Below are 23,626 nucleotides of genomic sequence, written 5' to 3' on the forward strand. Positions count from 1 at the left end.
TTACAAATTATGTGAGCAGACTGCAATTCCACTTAACCACTTTGTGCCCAGCCTATAGCAGATTGACGGCCAGGAAGTGGTTCTGTTTATCCTGTCTGGGCGTCATATGACATCCAGCAGCATAACATGCCGGCGCGCGCCCAAGGGGGCATGCAGATCACGAGTGCTGTGTGTCAGTCTGACACGCCCCATCTCCGATTATGGTAAGGAGCCTCTGACAGAGGCTTCTTACCATGTGATCAGCTGTGACCAATCACAGCTGGTCATCGCATGAACCAGAAATTTCCGGTAAGCAGCGTTCCTCGGTTCACGCTGACAGGGAGAGCCGATCGGGCTCTGTGCTGATAATCAGCACATTGATTATCAGCACAGCCCCCATCAGATGTGCCCATCAGCTGCCAATCAGTGCCCAATAGCTGCCAGTCAGTACCCCTCAATTAAGTCTCTCAGTGCCAACCAGAGCCCACCATAGTGCCAATCAGTGCCCATCACAGTGCCAATCAGTGCCCAGCAGTAACACCTGTCAGTACCTCATCATCAGCGCTGCCCATCAGTGCCATCTATTAGTGTCCATCAGTGCCACCTGTCAGTGCCAATCAGGGCCACCTATCAGTGTTGCCGGTCAGTGCCCATCAGTACCACCTGTCAGTGCCACCTATCGGTGCCCATCAGTGCTGCATATCTGTGCCGCCTATCAGTGCCCATCAATTCTACATATCAGTGCCCATCAGTGCTGCCTCGTCAGCGCCTATCAGTGAAAGAGAAAACAGAAACTAAGAAAAACATTTTTTTTTCCAAAAATGTTGGACTTTTTTAGTTTGTTTAGTACAAAATAAAAACCGCAGAGGTGATCAAATACCACCAAAAGAAAGCTCTATTTGTGGGAAGAAAATAATAAAAAATGTAGTTTGGATACAGTGTTGTATGACCGCGCAATTGTCATTCAAAGTGCGACAGCGCTGAAAGCTGAAAATTGGCCTGGGCAGGAAGGGGCGAAAGTGCCCGGTATTGAATTGGTTAATAAAAAGAAAAAAGAATTTACAAAAAAAAAAAACAAGTCGGATCGCCGTTCTGTAACTACAGAAGACATGGATCCCGTGGGGCACCGATCCATGCCTTCTCCTAGGACAAGCACCTCCCCCACAGTAGTAAAGCACAGGTCTGGAATACAATTAACTCTTTGATTGCCCCTCATGTTTACCCCTTCCATGCCCGAGTGATTAGTACAGTGACAGTGCATATTTTTTTTTTTTTTTTTAGTACTGATCACTGTATTGGTGTCACTGGTCCTCAAAAAGTTTCAAAAGTGTCAGTTAGTGTCTGTCCGCTGCAATATCGCAGTCTTGCTATAAGTCGCTGATCGCTGTCATTACTAGTAAAAAAAATTTAAATAATAATAAAAATATCCCATAGTTTGTAGATGCTATGACTTTTGTGCAAACAAATCAATATACGCTTATTGGGGTTTTTTTTTGCCAAAAAATATGTAGCAGAATACATATTGGCCTAAATATATGAAGAAATTAGATTTTTTTATATTTTTTTAGTGGATATGTTTTATAACAGAAAGTAAAAAATATATTGTTTTTTTTTTTTTTTTTTCAAAATTGTTTTGCTTATAGCGCAAAAAATAAAAACCATAGAAGTCATCAAACACCACCAAAAGAAAGCTGTATTTGTAGGTGGGTGTAGCAGCGGGGCCCGTGAAACAGGTTCAAATTTACAGGAAAAGTGATTGATGGGGATATAGGTTCCTCCACGGATTCTTATGCCGCGTACACACGAGCGGACTTTTCGACAGCAAAGGTCCGATAGAACGAATCCCCCGGACAATTCGATCGTGTGTGGGCTTCATCGGACCTTTGCTGTCGAAAAATCAGACGGACTTTAGAAATAGAACATGTTTCAAATCTTTCCGATGGACTCGAGTCCGATCGAAAAATCAGTTCGTCTGTATGCTAGTCAGACGGACCCAAAAAAATGACGCAAGGGCAGCTATTGGCTACTGGCTATGAACTTCCTTATTCTAGTCCGGTCGTACGTCATCGCGTTCAAAACGATCGGACATTGGTGGGATCGTGTGTAGGCAAGTCCGATTCGTTGGAACTCCGTTGAAAAGTCCTTCGGGGTTGAGTCCAACGAAAAGTCCGGTCGTGTGTACAGGGCATTAGATTTGCAATCTAAGATAATTCCAGCAAAGACTTCAGGGTAGAGAAGGATAGTTCTTTACCCTCTATTGGTAAAGTCCGTTCCGGGGCTGGTTTTATTGAGAGTCTGATAGAGATCTGGGTGGGACAGACTCCCAAGTCCATGGACCGCAGTTTATGGTTTTCTTTTCAGGTCTTGATTAAGGCAGCTGGTCCTAGCTCTTAGGGAGAGAGTGTCTCCATGTGAGGAGATATCTAGGAGGATGGCTGCTCATCCCTGATGTTGGATATAAAGGATTTGCATTTGTAAGGACTCTTACTACAAGACCAAGGACTGGCCAGTCTATGGACACAGTAAGGCTCGGTAGAGCAGAAGTTGTTTGATTGCTGGAAGATCTGGTGGTTTGAGGGATCAGTACCTGGAGCAGCATTGCTGTTGAAGAGTAGCCAGGTGGGCTTGTATTTTCTATTGTGTCTGAATGATGTTTAAACCCCTGTGTGGGATTCCTGAGAGGACTTTTTGTTTTTATCATTTAATAAACGTGGGCTACCAGGCCCTTATCTATAAACGCCTGTCTGATGTGGACTCGCTACATGAAAACGCATCTACCACTGAGCTGAACAATCCCCCCATGCTACAGGGGGGAAAGGACATCCGTTTTATTTAGGTTGAGTGTCGCACGACAGCGCAATTGTCAGTTAAAGTAACACAATGCCGTATTGAAAAAAAAAAATGGCCTGGTCATGAAGGGGGTAAACCTTCCAGAGCTGAAGTGGTTAAAGCGGTGTTATCGGCTTCCACCGATAACGTATTATTCACCTTCACCAAAAAACTGCCTATACAGGTAATGCTGGGCACCCAGCGGGCTGAACGAAAAACAGCTGAGAGGTCGCCGTATTAATCGATGATAGTGCGCCAATCTCCCCCTCTGTGCCTCCCCTACCAGAACACACTACTGATCGGCGCTGTCAGCCATTGGCTGATTGGATGCTGGTTGTTGCTAGGATGTTACTAAGACACTCCCAGCCATTATGGCTCACCCCCACCTTCACAGGGGCGAGCTCTCAATCCCCTCCACGTGTGTGTGTGTGTCCACTATCTCCTCCATCGCAACATTGCTGATCTCAGGCCTACTGCAACAGGGGAGAAAGTGCATGTGATGTATGGGAAGGTGCGTTGTATAGCGCAGTATTATGGGGTGCGATGTACAGCACAGTATGGGAAGGTGTGTTTGTATAGCGCAGTATTATGGGGTGCGATGTATGGGAAGGTGTGTTTGTATAGCGCAGTATTATGGGGTGCGATGTATAGCACAGTATTATGGGGTGTGATGTATGGGAAGGTGTGTTGTATAGCGCAGTATTGGTGGGTGTGTTGTATTGGGGTGCGATGTATAGCGCAGTATTATGGGGTACATTGTATTGGGGTGTGTTGTATAGCGCAGTATTATGGGGTGTGATGTATAGCGCAGTATTATGGGGTGTGATGTATAGCGCAGTATTATGGGGTGTGATGTATAGCGCAGTATTATGGGGTGTGATGTATAGCGCAGTATTATGGGGTGTGATGTATAGCGCAGTATTATGGGGTGTGATGTATAGCGCAGTATTATGGGGTGTGATGTATAGCGCAGTATTATGGGGTGTGATGTATAGCGCAGTATTATGGGGTGTGATGTATAGCGCAGTATTATGGGGTGTGATGTATAGCGCAGTATTATGGGGTGTGATGTATAGCGCAGTATTATGGGGTGTGATGTATAGCGCAGTATTATGGGGTGTGATGTATAGCGCAGAATTATGGGGTACGTTGTATTGGGGTGTGATGTATAGCGCAGTATTATGGGGTGTGATGTATAGCGCAGTATTATGGGGTGTGATGTATAGCGCAGTATTATGGGGTGTGATGTATAGCGCAGTATTATGGGGTGTGATGTATAGCGCAGAATTATGGGGTACGTTGTATTGGGGTGTGATGTATAGCGCAGTATTATGGGGTGTGATGTATAGCACAGAATTATGGGGTACGTTGTATTGGGGTGTGATGTATAGCACAGAATTATGGGGTACGTTGTATTGGGGTGTGATGTATAGCACAGTATTATGGGGTGTGATGTATAGCACAGAATTATGGGGTACGTTGTATTGGGGTGTGATGTGTAGCACAGTAATGGGATGCTGGCTGTGTCTTCTCCCTGGTAACAATGAGGATCTCAGTGAATGATTCCAGAAATAGCCGCTCAGCTCCCAGCAGGGTCTACACTGACATCCTCTCCCGTTTCCATGGAAACCGCGCTGCCCCCACCCACCCCCGGACCCGCGCGGATTGGGCGGAGCTCTCTTCACTCACTCGCAGCCCGAGACGTGATTGGCCAGGCTGTCGTCCCCCACCCCCCCCTCCGCTCTCCCTCCATGTCTGGCGCAGGCGCGGTGGGAGTGTGAGGGGGTTGCTGGTGACGGTGTCATGGCGCAGAACGGCCCGCGGGCTCCCGGAGAGGAGGAGGGGGCGGATGGCGGAGGACGGGAGCCCGCTACACGGCGGAGGATCAGCTCGTCGGAGGCGCCGCCGGGAGCGGCCCGGGGGAGGAGACAGCGGCAGGACTCACTGAGGAAAAACAGGCCGCGTGAGTGACAGCTGAGGGGGCGGGGCTACAGGATGTGCCTGAGGGGGACTACAAGTCCCAGCTTTGTCCTTGGGATATAGAGATGGTCCCAGCATGGCCTGTGCCTGGAGGACTGCAAGTCCCAGCATGACCTGCTGCAGTTGAAGGACTAGAAGTCCCAGCTCCTAGATAATCCCAGTCTATACATACAGGCAGCCATTGTAGTACCGCTAAGGAACCACAACTCCCAGCATGACCTGCAGATGAAGACCCTCGGGAAGTCCTCGTGTGTGATATTGGGGAGAATTGTGTCTGATTTATTCCGGGTCTAGCATGTCTTGTCTGGGGAGCCAGAGTGACAGGAGCCGGATGATGAGGATGTGGTCCTGTGATTGGCCGGATGATGAGGATGTGGTCCTGTGATTGGCCGGATGATGAAGATGTAGTGGTCCTGTGATTGGCCGGATGATGGGGATGTAGTGGTCCTGTGATTGGCCGGATGATGAGGATGTAGTGGTCCTGTGATTGGCCGGATGATGAGGATGTAGTGGTCCTGGGATTGGCCCAGATGACGATGTGGTCCCATGATTGGCTGGACGCTGAGTCCTTTGAGCAACTGGTTGCTAAGATGGTGTTCTGCATTCAGCGAAATGCTGATGATGTATTCTTGTGATTGGCAGCATGCTGAGCATGTGGTCCTATGATTATCCAGATGCTGAGGATGTGGTCCTGTGACTATAAGCGCACCTGAGGATGCGGTCCTATGATTGGCCAGATGCTGAGGATGCGGTCCTATGGATGGACTGGATGCTGAGGATGCGGTCCTATGATTGGCCAGATGCTGAGGATGCGGTCCTATGTTTGGGCACAGGGTGGTGACATCTTCCATGACTTCCAGCTTGCCAATCTTGGAGACCTGAGGATGAGAAATTGCACATCCTTAAAATGCCCCCAATTAAATAACATACATAAAATTTTATTTATGGATGTATTTTTTTGCTTGCTCTGATTGGACCTCATTCACTAAGCTGAGGGACAATTCTCTTGCAAAATGAAAAGCTTATTTAGTACGTCAAACCCCCCCCCCCCCCTCCTCTATATCCTAATAGGTAGATAACGACTATGGAGGCAGCAGTGATTTATAGGAGGGGGTTTGAAAGATTTTCTATACAAACTGATAGGGATGGTGGTTATAGGGAGTAGGAAGGGATGGGATTGTGTATACAGACTGCTATATTTCTCTATAGGGGGTGGGGGAAGGGCAATAATAGTTCTGTATACAGATTATGGAGACAGTGGTCATCTATAGGGAGGGGGCAGGGAGGATATGAGGATTGTATATACAGAAGGTTATTGGTCATAAACAGTGAAAGAGGGGGACAAAATAAAAAAAAAAAAGTAAAGCTGCGCTTTAAAAGACATGAAAACCCATATACAATAATATGAAAAAATAAATCCTGTTATGAAGCTCCTCCATGTAAGGCTCATTGAAGCATTAACAAAAAATGGCATAAACGGTGAAAAGTCCATGAATAAAATAATCAGATTTTAATCAGAATATGTATGTATGAAAAAGGCGTGATTAGAGATGATCAGTTGAGTGACATACTAGGAATAAAGTCAATCCACAGAAACACCAAGGGACTAGTGCGCTTCCACTGTATAACAGGCAAGCTTAAAGGGGTTGTTCAAGGGAATGTTTAAAGAAAAAAAAAAAAAATGTTATACTTTCCTCCATTGTGCAGCTCGTTTTGCACAGAGTGGCCCCGAACCTGGTCCTCTGGGGTCCCTCGGCGGCTGTCTCGGCTCCTCCCCTGCAAGAACTAACCACCTTTATGTGAGCTCTCTCGCATGGTGGTTAGTTCTTGTGGGCGTGATACAGCTATAGCCGCTCACTGTATCACTCAACCCCGCCCCCCCCCCCCCCCCCCCCCGACGTGCCGTGTCATTGGATGTGATTGACAGCAGCACAAGCCAATGGCTGCGCTGCTTTCAATCCAACAGCCAGGCTGAGCGGCAAAGAGGATGCATTAAGGTGAAAAAAATGCAAACCTTTACAACCGCTTTAAGGAAGCCTGTGGCTATAACCCAGCCAGGGTCCATGATTCAAGGCAGCAACGATAGCATTTCCAAGTATAGCAGATGGACAAAATACGGCACACTTCCAGGTAGGTATTTGCAAGTACTCAGGCCACAGCAGTATCGGTCAGCCACCCAAAAATGAAGAGGAACTCTCATAGTGTAACCTGTAACAGTAATCAGTTTATTAAAATAAAAAATATTGCACTCACATGGTATAACAAGATATGAACATAAAAAGCATCTGGTAAAACAGGCGAACACCCGTCCACTACAGAGAGCGCGATGACGTCAGCATGTCCAGTAAAATAGGAGGAAGGGTATGATAGTATTGTATATACAGACTGCTATGTGTGTGGGGGGGGGGTTGTATGATATGACTGTATATTAGAGCTGCACGATTCTGGCAAAATGAGAATCTCAATTTGTTTGCTTAGAAGATGGATCACGATTCTCGTGGTGTAACATCTTTCACATTAAAAAAAAAAAAAATTGGGCTAACTTTACGGTTTCTCTTTTTTTTTTTCATTGAAGTGTATTTTTTCCCAAAAAAAGGCGTTTGAAAGACCACTGGTCAAATACAGTGTGACATAAAATATTGCAGCAATTGACATTTTATTCCCTAGGATGTGTGTGTGTGTATGTATATATATATATATATATATATATATATATATATATATATATATATATATATATATATATATATATATATATATATATATATAAATTAATTAGTGTATGTGTTTGGGAGTTCCAAGTAATTTTCTAGCAAAAAATATTGATTTTAAAGTGGATGTAAACCTGAATTTTTATTTTTTATCATAATGTAGAGTATAAGATTTCCTATCATTTGAGCCCAGTCTTGCCACAAAGAGTTAATCCATCTCTGAGCAATCCTCTTTTATTCAGTGAGATAAAACTTGACAGAGAGAAACTCTTCTCAAATCCTCCCCCTTGCTGTGAGTGACAGGTGATTTACATATCTTGTGCACTAGCCTAAGACATGCATTATTTTTTAATTTCCTCCCCCACCCCTTTCTTCAGTGGCTCTGCAAGGATTGGCTGTTCCACACCTCACCATGATTTGTCATGCTGAAGTCATGTGGTTACTTTCCTGTCTTTTCACTGGATGTTAGAGATCATAGCAGAAGTTCAGTGTAAGAAATACACTGGAGAAAATGCATATTGACAAGGGGAGTGTAGAGGTGGGCGGGGAGTCTACTGACATCACGACTCCACCCACCGAGCTCCAGACAACAGACCCGCCCACAGAATATGCAGTTTTTCGGGTCTCATAAGAGACAGAGGGGAGACATTTGACAGGTAAAGATACATGCAGGAGGCGTGTATATCCTTATAGATAACCCCTATGGCAGGAGTTTAGAAAGGATGACATTGGGTTTACATCCACTTTAACTTACAAGTGTCAGAGAAAGATTTAGACTTTAAGTGGTTAAACTTCCTGCATTTACAGGTTGTTTAAAAACTTGGCAGACTGCCTGGATTTTTTTTTTTTCACACAGAAGTGAATCCCTTTGATCTAAGAAGGAAGAATCCATTACAATGTTTCATGTTAAAAACTTGGCAGACTGCCCGATGTTTTCTTTTGACAATTGAGTGAGCAGATAAGTCTCTCCACTTATATGAAAAAATCGGCAAACTCTGCAATAGAGATCGTCAGGGGTGTTTCGAGATCACGATTTTTTTTTTTTTAACGATAAATTGTGCAGCTCTATTGTATATACAGAATTTTATAGTCCTCTATGGAGGGGAAGGTTTTATAATAGTATTGAATATACAGATTGCTGAGGTCATGTATAGTGAGGGGGCAGTAGTTTTGTGTATATACAGAATGTTATGGGGGGTGTGTGATAGTATTGTGTTTGTATGTATATACAGATTGCTATGGTCATCTATGAAGGGGAAGGTTATAATAGTATTGAATATAGATTGCTGAGGTCATGTATAAGAAGAAGGGGGGGGGGGGGGCAAAAAGTATGATAGTATTGTATATACAAATTGCTCTGGTCACCTATGGAGGGGATGATGGTATTGTATATACAGAATGCTATGGGGGGGGAGTGTATGTTATTGTATATACAGATTGCTATAGTCATCTATAGGGAGGGGGGAGGAATGGTAGTCGGCTGTTGTGAAGGGTATGAAAAGGTTTTATATTTGGTCTATGGTGATTATCAGTTCAGAGGGAGGAGGAAGGGTATGATGGGATTGTATATAATGGAAGCAATGGTCATCTATGGTGTGAGAATAGAGGGGGTATAATGGGAAATGTGAGCTGGGTGTAGAGTGATAAGAGGTTGGGGATTGGAGCTTAGAAGAGGAGGAGGGGGGGTGTAACAGAACAGAGGGGTGACTGTACAGGGACATGGGGGGGGGGGGGGGTTGTAGTGTGCTCTGTTTCTAGGAACGATTGATGGGTGTGACTGGAGGATATACAGAGCTATAGAGAGAAGAGGCAGGGAATACGTTCTCTATAGAAGGAGAGAGGGGGTTGGGGGTGTTAATAAAATGGCTGTGTATTTATTTTAGAGAAAGGATAGCTGTGATTAGTCCTAGAAGGCATTTGATTACATAGGGTAGAGCGAAAAGTGTAGAAATTGTTTTCTCTGTAGAGAGGGGGTGGATATAGGGTATGATATTGTGTATGTGTGTGTGTGTGTGTGTGTGTGTGGGGGGGGGGGGGTGTTATCACTGTTGGGGTTCCTATAGGGTGCTGGGGGGGGGGGGTGTACATTTCCTGAGCCCTATTGGCTGTACAATTTCTGGGGGCAGTGCATGTCTTTGCAGCATCACAAATAGTGAGTCGTCAGGCCCACAAGATCTGCCTTTGCTAGGACAGATGACAGGTTCTCTTTAGGGCCAGGTCACATCAGATGCAGTTTCTTGCGCTTTTGTTTTCTGCACAAAATGCATGCCCAGTGTATTCCAATGGCTCTAGTTCACGCCATGCAGTCAGTTTCTGCACTGGAAACTGCATGATGTGAACTAGAGCCATTGGAAACTCTGTGCATGCATTTTTAGTGCAGATAAAAGCGCACGGAACTGCTTCTGGTGTGAACTGGCCCTTAGAGAGGCACCTGGTGAGACAGAGGGATGTGTTTTTCTAGTGTTTGAAGAGGGGATATACAGTGCATCTGGAAAATCTTCACATCACTTTACTTTTTACACATTTTGTTATGTTACAACCAATACCCCGTAATGACAACATGAACAAAGTTTGTGTGAAATTTTTGCTAATTTATTAAAAATAAAAACAGGGAAAAAAAATCCCATGTACATAAGTATTCACAGCCTTTGCTCAATACTTTAGTTGAAGCTCCTTTGGCACCAATTACAGCCTCAAGTCTTTTTGAGTATGATGATACAAGCTTGGCACACCTATTTTTGGGCAGTTTCTCCCATTCTTCTTTGCAGTACCTCTCAAACTCCATCAGGTTGGATGGGGAGCGTTGGTGCACAGCCATTATCAGATCTCTCCAGAGATGTTCAATTGGGTTCAAGTCTGGACTCTGGCTGGGCCACTCAAGGACATTCACAGAGTTGTGTAAAGAAGGAAAAAGGTGAAAAATTGAAACAAAGTTTATTATAAACAAAATGAGTATATACAAGAAGATACTACGTATTCGTACATATGAATAAAAAAACAATGTTGAACGCTTGGTAGATTGATATATGGTGTTATCCACACAAGGGATACTCGAGTAATTGACTAACGCATTTCAAGGGTTTTCCTCTTCATCAGAGCCTTTAGAGAGCAAAATCTAATCTGTGTTTTAAAATGTGTAAAAATAGAGGAGATTGGATGGGAAGTATAACACTACATAGGTGGTATTGTTTTGCGGGCGGATTCTCTTTTGCTGTAGGGGTTATCTTTCCACATCACAGCACTCTCAGCACCGTAAGAATGGTGTACTGCAGGGGTGTCCAAACTATGGCCCTCCAGCTGTTGCGGAACTACACTTCCCATGAGGCATTGTAAAACTCTGACATTCACAGACATGACTAGGCATCATGGGAGTTGTAGTTCCTTAACAACTGGAGAGCCATAGTTTGGACACCACTGGTGTACTGTATACGTATAGGGTCATCTGTTGTTGGCGGTCTTGGAACCCCAGTGGTTGGTTCCAGTATTGCAGCCAAGGATCTACAAGTGGCTATCCACATCGTTGCTGGGCTATGCCGAGCGATTCACCTGCGCTGTGGCTGTATAGTGTCTCCTACGAAGCTACAGCAGTATTGTGCTTGGTAGGGTAGAGGTGAGCAGCTGCACAATGCGGCTGTGTGACCCGAGTACAGGAAGTGCTCCTGTATCCAGAGTTGTCCCGTAGCATCTCCTTTTGTTTTGTGCTTGGGGTCATTGCACTGTTGTAAGATGAACCTTCGTCCCAGTCTGAGGTCCAGAGTGCTCTGGAGCAGTTTTTCATCAAGGACGTCTCTCTACATTGCTGCATTCATCTTTCCCTCAGTCCTGATTAGTCTCCCAGTTGCTGCCGCTGAAAAACATCCCCACAGCATGATGCTGCCGCCACCATGCTTCACTGTAGGGATGATATTGGCCAGGGGATGAGCGGTGCCTGGTTTTCTCCAGACATGATGCTTGCTATTCAGGCCAAAGAGTTCAATCTTTTGTTTCATCAGACCAGAGAGTCTTTCAGGTGCCTTTTGGCAAACTCCAGGCAGGCTGTCATGTGCCTTTTTACTGAGGAGTGGCTTCTGTCTGGCCACTCTACCATACAGGCCTGATTGGTGGAGTGCTGCAGAGATGGTGATTCTTCTGGAAGGTTCTCCTCTCTCCACAGAGAAACGCTGGAGTCAGAGTGATCATCGGGTTCTTGGTCACCTCCCTGACTAAGGCCCATCTCCTCAGATCGTTTAGTTTGGCCAGGCAGCCCGCTGTAAGTAGTGTTCTGGTGGTTCCAAACCTCTTCCATTTACAGATGATGGAGCCCCAGTGCTCATTGGGATCTTCAATGCTGCAGATATTTTTCTGTGCCCTCCATACATTCCTGTCTCGGAGGACTACAGACAATTCCTTGGACTTCATGGCTTGGTATGTGCTCTGGCATGCACTGTTAACTGTGGGACCTTTATATAGACAGGTGTGTGCCTTTCCAAATCATAATCAAAAGGGAATAAGGGGGTGGAGACGTGATGGCAGTTGCCGCTACTGTCTCTTCTAGTCTACGCCCCCCAAGAAAGGAGAATGGGACTATTACGGTACTGAGTAAAAATGTACAGTTATAAACATAAGAACCAATTAAAACTTATATAAATTTTAATAGTAGAAAATACACAATTACAAACAATATCTACATACAATCATAAAAACAAAAGGGATATACCACGCTGACTACAGCAAGTGGAACCCGTAAATTGTTAAACGGGGGATGTATGTAAAGCTTTAATCTCGACCGGTTTCGAGGTTAGCACCGCTTCTTCAGGAGAATCAACTGACTTTACCACAGGTGGACTCCAATCAAGTTGTAGAAACATCTCAAGGATGGTCAGTGGAAACAGAATGCACCTCAGCTCAATTTTGATTGTCAAAGGCTGTGAATACTTATGTACAAGGGATTTTTTTTTTTTTTTTTGGTGGTTTTATTTTTAATAAGTTTGTTTAAAAACTTTAAATTTCTTTCACCTTGTCATTTATGGGGTATTGTTGAATGTTAAGGAAAATAATGACTTTAATCAATTTTGGAATAAGGCTGTAACAAAATGTGGAAAAAGTGAAGCGCTGTGAATACTTTCCGGATGCACTGTAGATCTGCATGGAAGACAAGGGTTCCTTTTTATTAATATGAAAAGCTGAGTTCTTGCAATATATCTGTATTCTTTAACCTTGGGCTCCTTCTGCTTATCAAACCCCAGAATTGCTGTCTCAGTGCAGACATGCCGTCCTATCTTCATGGCTTCCATCCAAGTGCACTGAGGTTCCCGCAATGTTCCACACTCCCTCTGTGTCTTCTGCCAAGGTCCTGCTTGGATGATCCATGTAAAATATAATTGTTTTTTCTTAAAGAGATACCAACAGCTTGTGCATGCAGGGCAAAGTGACAACGCCTTTGCAAAGGGTGCCCCCCAAACCCCTTGTATTCATATTTGTGCTACCTCGCTACTCCTTCCTCCTCTTCAGCTGGCCCTTCCTATCTATGGGGGAGTGTGTCACTTGCTCACCTGCTACAGTGTCCGGTCCTAGCAGCCAATCGCTTGGCCTGTGTAATGTCACATGTCAAAGGGAAGTGACATCACCGTCCCCAGGGGTCGCTGATGCTGCTGATTTCAGTGCTTTGGAAGAGCAGGCAAGGTGAATATTGGGGCATTGAGGGATGACTTCTGTAGAGATATTGGTACTTTGCCCTGAACATACCGGAGGATGGTGCCATAAAACTATACATATCTCAACCTGGCCCCACCCTCTCTTATTAGGTGATCTATCATACTGAAGGATCACTATAGACTTCATATAGTGATGTGGGGTTAGAACCACTGTCAGGTGTTTATTGCTTACGGCGTCTACTCTGGGGAGATTCATTCTCTTTAGCTGTACTGATTACCAATATCCCTGAGAATGATAAAGATGGGTAAATACAAAAAGACTGAGTTGTCATCAGGGCAGGAAAAAAAGGGAAATCTTCCAATGAAGACTTGTACCCATGACAGCTTTCTAACAGGGAATTTCCCTCACACTGGGAAGACATCCCCTTGTGGCTTGCACTCCCCTCATCCATTCATAAAAAACCTTGTATTCTTTACACTAAGGCAGTGGGGAGATCTCAGGTCACCTTCCCCTCGCCCCCTGTACAATAACAGAACACCTTGTATGTACTGAAAACCATTCAAGGCTTTTTATAAACAGATGAGTGACCGACTCAATCCTTCACTGTACACTACCCGGAACTGTCCGTTCCACCGGAATGACAAGAGTGCTGACAATAATATCTGGCAGGAGTTATATTAGTCTATTTAACATCCCCAGACACCATCCTGATTTAGTTTAAAAAGCATTATAGATACTTTTTCAATTATGTTTGGTCCATACTTACCTGAGCCCCTTCATCTTCTTTGGCAGGGATGCGTTGTCCCTCCTCTCCAGAGTCCCGGCTTTGATTGGATAGATTGATAGCAGTGCAGCCATTGGCTCCCGCTGCTGTCAATCAAATCCAATGACATGGGGGCGGGGCCGAGTCATACATCTTGGCTTCTATGGACACCGAATGAATGACTCAAGCATGCCCACAAGGTAACCCCCCCCTCGGGAGAGAGCTTCTCCTAAGGGATTATTTAATGCGGGGGGGAGCCGTGAGCCACCGAGGGCCCCCAGAAATGGATGTTCGGGGCCACTCTGTGCAAAACGAGCTGCACAGTGGAGGTAAGTATGTGACATGTTTGTTTTTAAAAAAAAAAAAAAAAAATGAAGTTTTAGTATCACTTGAACTACCTGCCGACCACTCAGTAAATATACTGCGAGCGCGCGGCAGGTACATGCACAATCATACATGTGACAGCCTTCTTCCGGGTTTGGGGCATGCATGTGCGTGCCCCCTTGCCGACCCATGGCATGTGACCGCAGATTTCAGACACAATTTATAGGCTGATTGTCTGTCTGTGTCCAATCACATACAACCACACAGAACTGTGCATGGGAACAGCTATCGGGCTGTTTCTCCGCCCTGCAAAAGCTCTTAGTAAAAGCAGCACATATTACACATAGGTACACAGTTAACCCCTTGATTGCCCTAGAAGTTAACCCCTTCCCAGCCAGTGTCATTGGTACAGTATTGATCCCTGTATGTATTACTGGAGATGTCAGTGGCACTTAGGCCGTTCCCACTCAGTGTCATATTGTATTAGTGTTACTAGTGATGTCAGTTAGTTTACCTCCCAGCAAGGGTCTGTTAGCGTCAGATTGTCCGCCATTCTATCACAGTCCCACTAGAAGTTGCTGATCACCGCCATTCCAGTATAGCATCTATAGCTTACATTCCAGTATAGAGGGGATATAAAAAGTCTACACACCCCTGTTAAAATGTCAGGTTTCTGTGATGTTAAAAAAGGAGACAAAGATAAATCTTTTCATAACGTTTTCCACCTTTTTAATGTGACCTATAAACTGTACAACTCAGTTGAACAACAAACTGATAGGTACGCTTTGGGTCGTTGTCATGCTGTCAGCAGAAGCCTGAAGGTTTTGTGCCAATATTGACTGGTATTTGAAAGTGTTCATAATTCCCTCTACGTTGTCTAAAGCCCCTGTTTCAGCTGAAGAGAAATGGCCCCAAAGCATGATGCTGCCACCACCATGCTTCACGGTGGGTATGGTGTTCTTTTGGTGATGTGCAATGTTTTTGCGCAAAACATATCTTTTGGAATTATGGCCGAAAAGCTCAGCCCTGGTTTCATCAGACCAGAACACATTTTCCCCACATGCTTTTGGGAGACTTCAGATGTGTTTTTGCAATATTTACCCGGGCTTGGATGTTTTTCTTTGTAAGAAAAGGCTTCAGTCTTGCCACTCTACCCCATAGCCCAGTCATATGAAGAATACAGGAGATTGTTGTCACATGTACCACACGGCCAGTACTTGCCAGATATTCCTGAAGCTCCTCTAATGTTACTGTAGGCCTCTTGGCAGCCTCCCTGACCAGTTTTCTTCTCATCTTTTCATCAATTTTGGAGGGACGTCCAGTTCTTGGCAATGTCACTGTTGTGCCATATTTTCTCCACTTGATGATGAGTGTCTTCACTGTCTTCCATGGTATATCTAATGCCTTGGAACTTTATTTGTACCCTTCTTCTGACTGATGCCTTTTAACAATGAGATACCTCTGCTGCTTTGGAAGCTCTCTGCGGACCATGGCTTTTGCTGTAGGATGCGACTAAGAAAATGTCAGGAAAGACCTACTAGAACAGCTGAACTTTATTTGGGGTTAATCGGAGGCCCCCTAAAATTTCAGTTTGTTTTTCAATTGAGTTGTACAGTTTATAGGTCACATTAAAGGTCTGAAAAGTTCTGAAATGATTTATCGTGTTTTTGTTTGGTTTTTTTTTTTTTTTTTTTTTTTTTTTTTTTTTTTTATCACAGAAACCTGACATTTTAACGGGCGTGTAGACTTTTTTTATATCCATTGCATATACCATAGTTTGAAGATGCTGATCGCAGGTGTAATGTTTTACAGGCTCCCAGCAAAACAACCAGCATTTATTTTGAAAAGGTGAACCTAACCTCCTAAATACACCATTGAAAGCATTTTGTTATATAATATATGTTAGATGAGAGAAATGTTTGTCCTACCAGGAATCCAGCACGCTGCATGTTTTACAAAATCTAATCCCTTCTCCCAGTTCTTCCATTGGGCTACAGAACACTTCCTCCTATGATGAGGAGAGGGAGAGTTGTTCTGTAGTTCAGAAAAAGACAACTTGGCAGACCTCCCACCATTGCCAGCATTCAGTGCCCATTAGCGATGCCAGTCAGTGCTAGCAATCTGTGCTGCCCATCACTGCTGTCGCTCTGTGCCGCCTCATCAGTGTCCATAAGTGCCGCCTCATCAGTGAAGGAGAAAAATTACTTGGTTACAAAATTTACTGTTAAAAAAAAAAAAAAAAAAAAAAAAAAGCAGTGATTAAATACCACCAAAAGAGAGCTCTATTTGTGTGAAGAAAAATTTGTTTGGGTACAGTGTAGCATGACCGCGCAATTGTCATTCAAAGTGTGACAGTGCTGAAAGCTGAAAAAATGGCTTGGGCAGGAAGGGGGTGAAAGTGCCCTGTAGGCAAGTGGTTAAAGTAGCTCTCTGAGGTGGCTTCTTATGTTGTGCAGGTTTCACCTTCTTTTTTATATTTGCAATTGGGACCTCTGTTTTCCCTATATCTGGGGACTGTTGTATTGTGACCTTTTTAGATAATTGGGTCTCCAACACATTGTACTTATGTGCCGGTTTCAGACTGATTAGCAGGTTGCCATTATTTTTGTTTACATGGATTTGTTCCCAGATCATTAGAGTAAAATATTTCTTAGAGACCTTGTGGGCTCTAACGTGTGTGTCTTTTGTCCTAGCCTTTCCTTGGTTTGGCTTGGATATTGGTGGGACGCTGGTCAAACTTGTCTATTTTGAACCCAGAGACATCACGACTGAAGAAGAGCAGGAGGAAGTGGAAAGCCTGAAGAGCATCCGAAAATACCTGACATCCAATGTGGCCTATGGACAGACCGGCATTCGAGATGTCCACTTAGAGCTAAAGGACCTGACCATGTGTGGCAGAAAGGGGAGCCTGCACTTCATCCGATTTCCCACTCACGATATGTCCGTCTTCATTCAGATGGCACGGGATAAGCAGTTCTCCAGTTTACACACCTCGTTGTGCGCCACTGGTGGCGGAGCGTATAAGTTTGAAGAGGAATTCCTGACTGTAAGTATGCAGGCAAGCATATACTATTACACTTTCTAGCTAATTCAAATGTGTGGATGGGAAAACCAGAAACCTGGCTGCCAAAATGACAATGGGGTTAATTCACTAAAACTGGAGAGTGCAAAATCTGGTGCAGCTGTGCCTGGTAGTCAATCAGCTTCTAACTTCAGCTTATTCCATTAAGCTTTGACAAAAAAAATGAAAGCTGATTGGTTTCTATGCAGAGCTGCAGCAGATTTTGGACTTTCCAGATTTAGTAAATCAACCCAATTTAAAGTGGAGTTCCACCCAAAAGTGGAACTTCCACTCATCAGATTCCTCCCCCCCTCCGGTGACACAGTTGGCACCTTTCAGGGGGGAGGGGGGTACAGATACCTGTATATTACAGGTATCTGTACCCACTTCCGGCATAGATAGCCGCAGAATCTGCGGTTATTTACGCCACTTCCTGCTCCCTCCCCGCTGCCTGCTGGGAAACACACGGGTCCCAGAGGCAGCAGGGACCATCCGTATTGTGCTGCGCAACTCGTGCATGCGCAGTAGGGAACCGGGAAGTGAAGCCGCATGGCTTCACTTCCTGATTCCCTTACCGAAGATGGAGGCGGCAGCACCCGAGGACGGAGAGACGCTTCGGCCTCGGGTGCCGACATCGCGGGCGCCCTGGACAGGTAAGTGTCCATGTTTTAAAAGTCAGCAGCTGCAGTATTTGTAGCTGCTGACTTTTAAAAAAAAAATTTTGGCAGCGCTCCACTTTAAAGTGGTGTTCTGGCCGAAATTATACTTTTTAAATAAAAATACCCCTATAATACACAAGCTTAATGTATTCTAGTAAAGTTAGTCTGTAAACTAAGGTCTGTTTTGTTAGTTTATAGCAGTAATTTGTTATTTTATAAACTTACAGCAGGCCGTGGCCATCTTAAGTGTGGGCATCTGAAGCCAGACTATATTTCTTCCTGGATCTCATCCTTGCAGATCTTGCACATGCTTGTGTAGCACAAGCAGTGTAATAGGTTTCAGGTCAGGTTTCCATAGCAACGTCAGTGTCAGAGGAAGTTGCCGCCCCTTCCCAGAAGGCATTGCAAACAGGAAATGATGCGATGGGCCGCGGCCAGGGAGGAGGAAGTGAAAAATGAATACAGCAGATATACAGTAGGTGCTGAGAAAAAAAATATCCAATTCGTTTACAGTGCACAGTTTAGTGAGGGATGCTGAAGAGTTGTAAAAGTGGGTGGAACTCCAGTTTAAGTTCATCTCTGTAAAGCTCACCACATACACTATGTTGCCAAAAGTATTGGGACACCTGCCTTTACATGAACTTTAATGGCATCCCAGTCTTAAGCCTCGTACACACGATCGGATTTTCCGCAGACAAAGCGTTCAACTTTTGTCCGAAGGGCGTGTGCCTCGATTCTGTCTTGCATACAAACGTTACATAATTATCGGCCAACAAACACAAATGTAATGACATACTAAGAGCCGATTAAAAAGTTCAATTATCAGGCGCCTCCCTTTGGGCTCCTTCTGCTACTTTCGTGTTAGTAGAAGTTTGAGTGTTGATTCGCGCTTTTCATTTCTAAACGGCTGTTCGTCAACCAGCCATGTTGGGAAATCGGAGGAGATAACGTGTTATTTATTATTGGCTTTGGAGTTATTGATTGACCCAAAAATTGGTGGTTTTATTAATCTTGACCAATTATGTCATATGCCTTTGTTCAATAAAAAAAATTGTGTAGAATAATATTTGGCTATGTGTTTTACTTCAAATAACAGTTTGGGAGTAGGCAGTTGCATTTAAAAAAAAAAAAAATACAATGTAAAATTAACAAGGGACAGCAACATAGTTGTATCTTTTGATCTTAAAACTCCGGGATAAGCCTTTTAAAATACGTTTGGCAGAACTCCATCAGTATCACCAGCAAAGCAGCTTCATTATTATCCCATTAAAGAAGAGAATTGTGCGCTACATTTGGAGGTTTCATAATTTGCCACGTCATGAATATTCTCCATTATGAACGCTAGTTTACAAGCCCAACCGCTTCTGGCTCATCCTTGCTTCCGAGCATGCGTGTTGGACTTTTGTCTGATGGACTTGTGTACACACGATCGGAAAATCTGACAACAGACGTTTGTCTGCGGAAAACTTATAAACCTGCCATCCAACATTTGTCTGGAAAATCCTACCAACAATTGTCCGATAACAGACTGTCATCACACAATTCCCGTCGGAAAATGCGATAGTGTGGATGAGGCTTAATGCCCCATACACATGATTAGATTTTCTGCAGATTTTTGTCTTCAGATTTACCAAAACCATGTAGTGCAAGGGCCTGCTTGATTGCATACAAATTGAAACTCTTAAGGTTTGACCTCATATTACATGGTTTTGTTAAATCTGAAGACAAAAATATGCAGAAAATCTAATAGTGTGTATGGGATCTTAGTCCGTAGGGTTCAATATTGAGTTGGCCCACCCTTTGCAACTATAACGTTTTTCATCTCTTCTGGGAAGGCTGTCCACAAGGTTTAGGAGTGTGTCTATGGGAATGTTTGACCATTCTTCTAGAAGCGCATTTGTGAGGTCAGGCACTGATGTTGGATGAGAAGGCCTGACTTGCAGTCTCCACTCTAATTCATCCCAATGGTGTTCTATCGGGTTGAGGTCAGGACTCTGTGCAGGCCAGTCAAGTTCCTCCACCCCCAAACTTGCTCATCCATGTCTTTATGGACCTTGCTTTGTGCACTGGTGTGCAGTCATGTTGGAACAGGAAGGGGCCATCCCCAAACTGTTCCCCCAAAGTTGAGAGCATGAAATTGTCCAAAATGTCTTGGTATGCTGACGCCTTTAAGAGTTCCCTTCACTGGAACTAAGGGGCCAAGCCCAACCCCTGAAAAAACAACCCCAAACCATAATCCCCCTCCACCAAATGATTTGAAGGGGTGGCCCAATGCATTTGGCAATTAGTGTGGAGAACATGACTGGCCTGCACAGAGTCCTGACCTCAACTCGATAGAACACCTTTGGGATGAATTAGAGTGGAGACTGCGAACCAGGCCTTCTTGTTCACATCAGTGCCTGACCTCACACATGTGCTTCTGGAAGAATGGTCAAACATTCCCATAGACACACTCCTAAACCTTGTGGACAACCTTCCCAGAAGAGTTGAAGCTATTATAGCTGCAAAGGGCGGATCAGCTTAATATTGAACCCTACGGACTAAGACTGGAATGCTTATGAAGTTCATGTGCGTGTAAAGGCAGGTGTCCCAATACTTTTTACAATCGAGTGTATGTTGTAATCTGATATTGGATCTTAAGCAGATTGTACAAACAACTATGCAAATATTTTTACATGTGTACAAAAAATGCTCTGGAGCCAAGCTGGTTAAACAGGAAGTTAGGAACACACAGGATTACTATCAGAGCTACAAGGACTGATTGTTTTATTTTGCTCAAACACTTTAGCAGCCACATTGCATAATGGCACATTATGAAAGACTTGCCTTCAAAGGAAGCCCTCCAGTGGTGCAGTGTCACCATTGACAGGGCTTCCGTCTTCACCCGGTCTACCTTCCAGGTTTCGTGGGCTTCGCTTGTTTGAATCGTCAAGCCGTAATGAAATCACTCCAGTGCATGGGAATCACGACCGCGACACAGAGCTCTGAACGGTTGTTATGAGTGATGTTCCTTCAGAGGACATGATCGGTGGTGTCACTGGCTGTCGAATAAGCAACTATCTCTTAATTGGTGCACATTTATTCATTTTATCTACAGGTAAGGTTTGTTATAAGCTTACCTGTGGGTAAAAGTCACAAAGCGGCTTTACTATCACTTTAACTCTATAATCTATGCAAGCAGAGTACATATTTTGGTGGAAGATTATTAGGCAATCCATGTTTTTGAAATTGTTGTACCAAATGTATATGTGCCCCTATTAGGGGTTCTGACCCACCTGTTCATCATCTTTATTATGATTTGTACATTTTTTTACATGCGTACTGCCCCATATTTTATAATATGTCATGCATAAATATGTATATTCTCCTTGTGGCTGTATATCAAATACTGCAGGTAGTGTCTCTAGTTTATAGCTGATGAGATATGCTTAGAGAGAAGGGTGGGTTTGTTTAGTTTAAGTGGAATGATTTGTTGGTATTGTCATGTACAAATATGGCCGCTCCTATGTACATATATAAAGCTAATAAACCATTAAAGGAGAAGTCTAGCCTGAGCTTGTTTGGCTGAGCTTCTCCTACGGATCACAGGAGTGCCATTTCGTTTTCAGCAGAGAGCGGACTGAAGTCTCCTCTCTTCTGACGTCACAGATATCAGTCCAGGCACCGCATCATTGTGACAATGTCTGGATCCGCCAAGTGCCTGGACTGACAGGCGTTTCAGCGAGCCGCAGAGAGCCTGAGACGGCTGCTGTGGGGGGCAGATGCAGCATCAGACCCATGCTGCATTCACCGAGGTAAGTATCAATCTCAAAGATTCCTATACTTCTCTTAATGGAGTTGTAAAGGCAGAAGTATTTTTCATCTTAATGCATTATATGTATTAAGATAAAAAGCCATCTGTGTGTAGCAGCCCCCCCCCCCAGCCCTCCTAACATTTACCTGAGGTCCCTCTCAGTCCAGTGATGTCCACGAGTGTCTCAGCCGTCCGAGATTTTCCTTCCTGATTGGCTGAGACACAGCAGTGGTGCCATTGGCTGCTATCAGTCAGCTAGCTAATCATGGGAGAGAGGGGTGGGGTCGGGGCTCTGTGTCTGGTCACAAGGAACTGTGACTCAGCTCGGGTGACCCCCATAGTAAGCTGCTTGCTGTGGGGGCACTGAACAGTGGGAGGCAGGATCACAGAAGGGGGACCCGAGAAGAAGAGTATCCGGGCTGCTCTGTGCAAATCCACTGCAACAGAGCAGGTAAGTATGAGATGTTTGTTATTTTTATAGAAAAAAACGAGACTTTACAATCCCTTTTAAGTAAATGCATTTTCTTAAAGCCCAATTGTGGGTTAAATTTAATCTATCCTCACACCATTTGGAAGACCAAGGATTGTATTCTGCACACGGGGGTTATGGGGGTGCCACTATGGCGCCCTCCGGTCACAGTGTACTGGTGCAGAAAGTGGTGTTGATGCCCTCACATCTGCACAGCTTCAGTACGGACCACCCAGTCGGAGAAGAAGAGAACCCTGGGAGCCACATAACTAGTCTGAAGATTTCAGAAAAGGGTAAGTATTAAATAAAAAAAAAAAAAAAATCCTATAGGGCCCATTCACTCCAGATGCATTTGTGTTTTTGATGTATTTTCAATGCATTGCAGTCCTTGCAGTGCTTTGTTGACATCTGAAATACACAGGAGAGGAAGCACTTTAGAGCTGATGGGAAGAATTTTGTTGTGGATCCGAAGACCTGATATCCTGTAGAGGCTGAAAATAAGTGTTCTACCTGGGAAACCTTTTTTTTTTTTTTTTTTTTTTTTTTTTTTTTTGCCCATAGCATCCCTTTTGAGTGCATAGGTCAAAATTAAATTAAACAAGGACTCTTATTGGTTATGAACAACGTGAAAAGATTTTTTTTTTTTTTTTTTTTAGCACAACAGCCTATTTTCACATTAATGAGTTTTGCGCCTCATCTTTTAGGTCGGAGGACTAGAACTTTGCAAGCTTGATGAACTGGACTGCCTTATTAAAGGAGTACTCTTTATTGACTCTGTTGGCTTTAATGGTCAATCACAGTGTTTTTACCTGGAAACTCCCAGAGATCCTGAACGGTGTCAGAAGATTCCTTATGCTCTGGAAAACCCCTACCCTCTCCTGCTAGTAAATATTGGCTCAGGGGTCAGCATCCTGGCTGTGTATTCCAAAGACGACTATAAACGGGTTACAGGCACCAGGTAAGTGGCTCTGAATAGAACAGGTCAAGTGGATTATTTTTGGGCCTGCACACAAGAGCCTAGTGACTAGAAGTATCTATTTTAGCTAGTAAAAATAAGTGTTATACCGCACTGTCCCTTCAAACAACAAACAGCAGCCAGCACATCAAACAGACAATTGCAAAAAAATGTAAAGTACATAAAAGTGCAGCGCTAAAAACGCATCTCAGAATAAACTGTGACCATAAGTGTTCATGTGAAATTCAAAACAAATTTTATTTATTTTTTTATATAAAATGTGTGGGGAAAAGAAACAATCGCAATGATAATGAATCCGTGCATAAAAACAAGAGAAACATGAATTCACAAATAAAAGGAACCCAATGTGTAGCGAATCCAAAAGTTTATAACATCCTCATGGCATCAAGAGCGAGTACAATTCGTGAAGAAAGTTGCAAGTAGAGAATCCACCACCAATTAGATGAAG

General features: G+C 44.0%; 1 protein-coding gene across 3 annotated transcripts in view; it reads left to right on the top strand.

The window, feature by feature from the left end:
- The first annotated feature begins 4,554 nt into the window (after positions 1–4,554).
- LOC141120301 (pantothenate kinase 2, mitochondrial-like) overlaps positions 4,555–23,626 on the top strand; it is a 78,360-nt gene continuing 59,288 nt past the window's right edge. For 2 of the 3 annotated variants that reach the window (XM_073611002.1, XM_073611001.1), the window contains exons 1-3: positions 4,555–4,771; positions 16,914–17,266; positions 22,907–23,160. In XM_073611002.1, the coding sequence (XP_073467103.1) occupies positions 4,612–4,771; positions 16,914–17,266; positions 22,907–23,160 (767 nt within the window). In that variant the 5' untranslated portion in view covers positions 4,555–4,611. The remainder of the gene's footprint in view (positions 4,772–16,913; positions 17,267–22,906; positions 23,161–23,626) is intronic. The other variant, XM_073611003.1, reaches the window with a different exon arrangement.

The sequence above is a fragment of the Aquarana catesbeiana genome, linkage group LG01 (genome assembly GCF_042186555.1).
Source record: "Aquarana catesbeiana isolate 2022-GZ linkage group LG01, ASM4218655v1, whole genome shotgun sequence".
Taxonomy (NCBI): domain Eukaryota; kingdom Metazoa; phylum Chordata; class Amphibia; order Anura; family Ranidae; genus Aquarana; species Aquarana catesbeiana.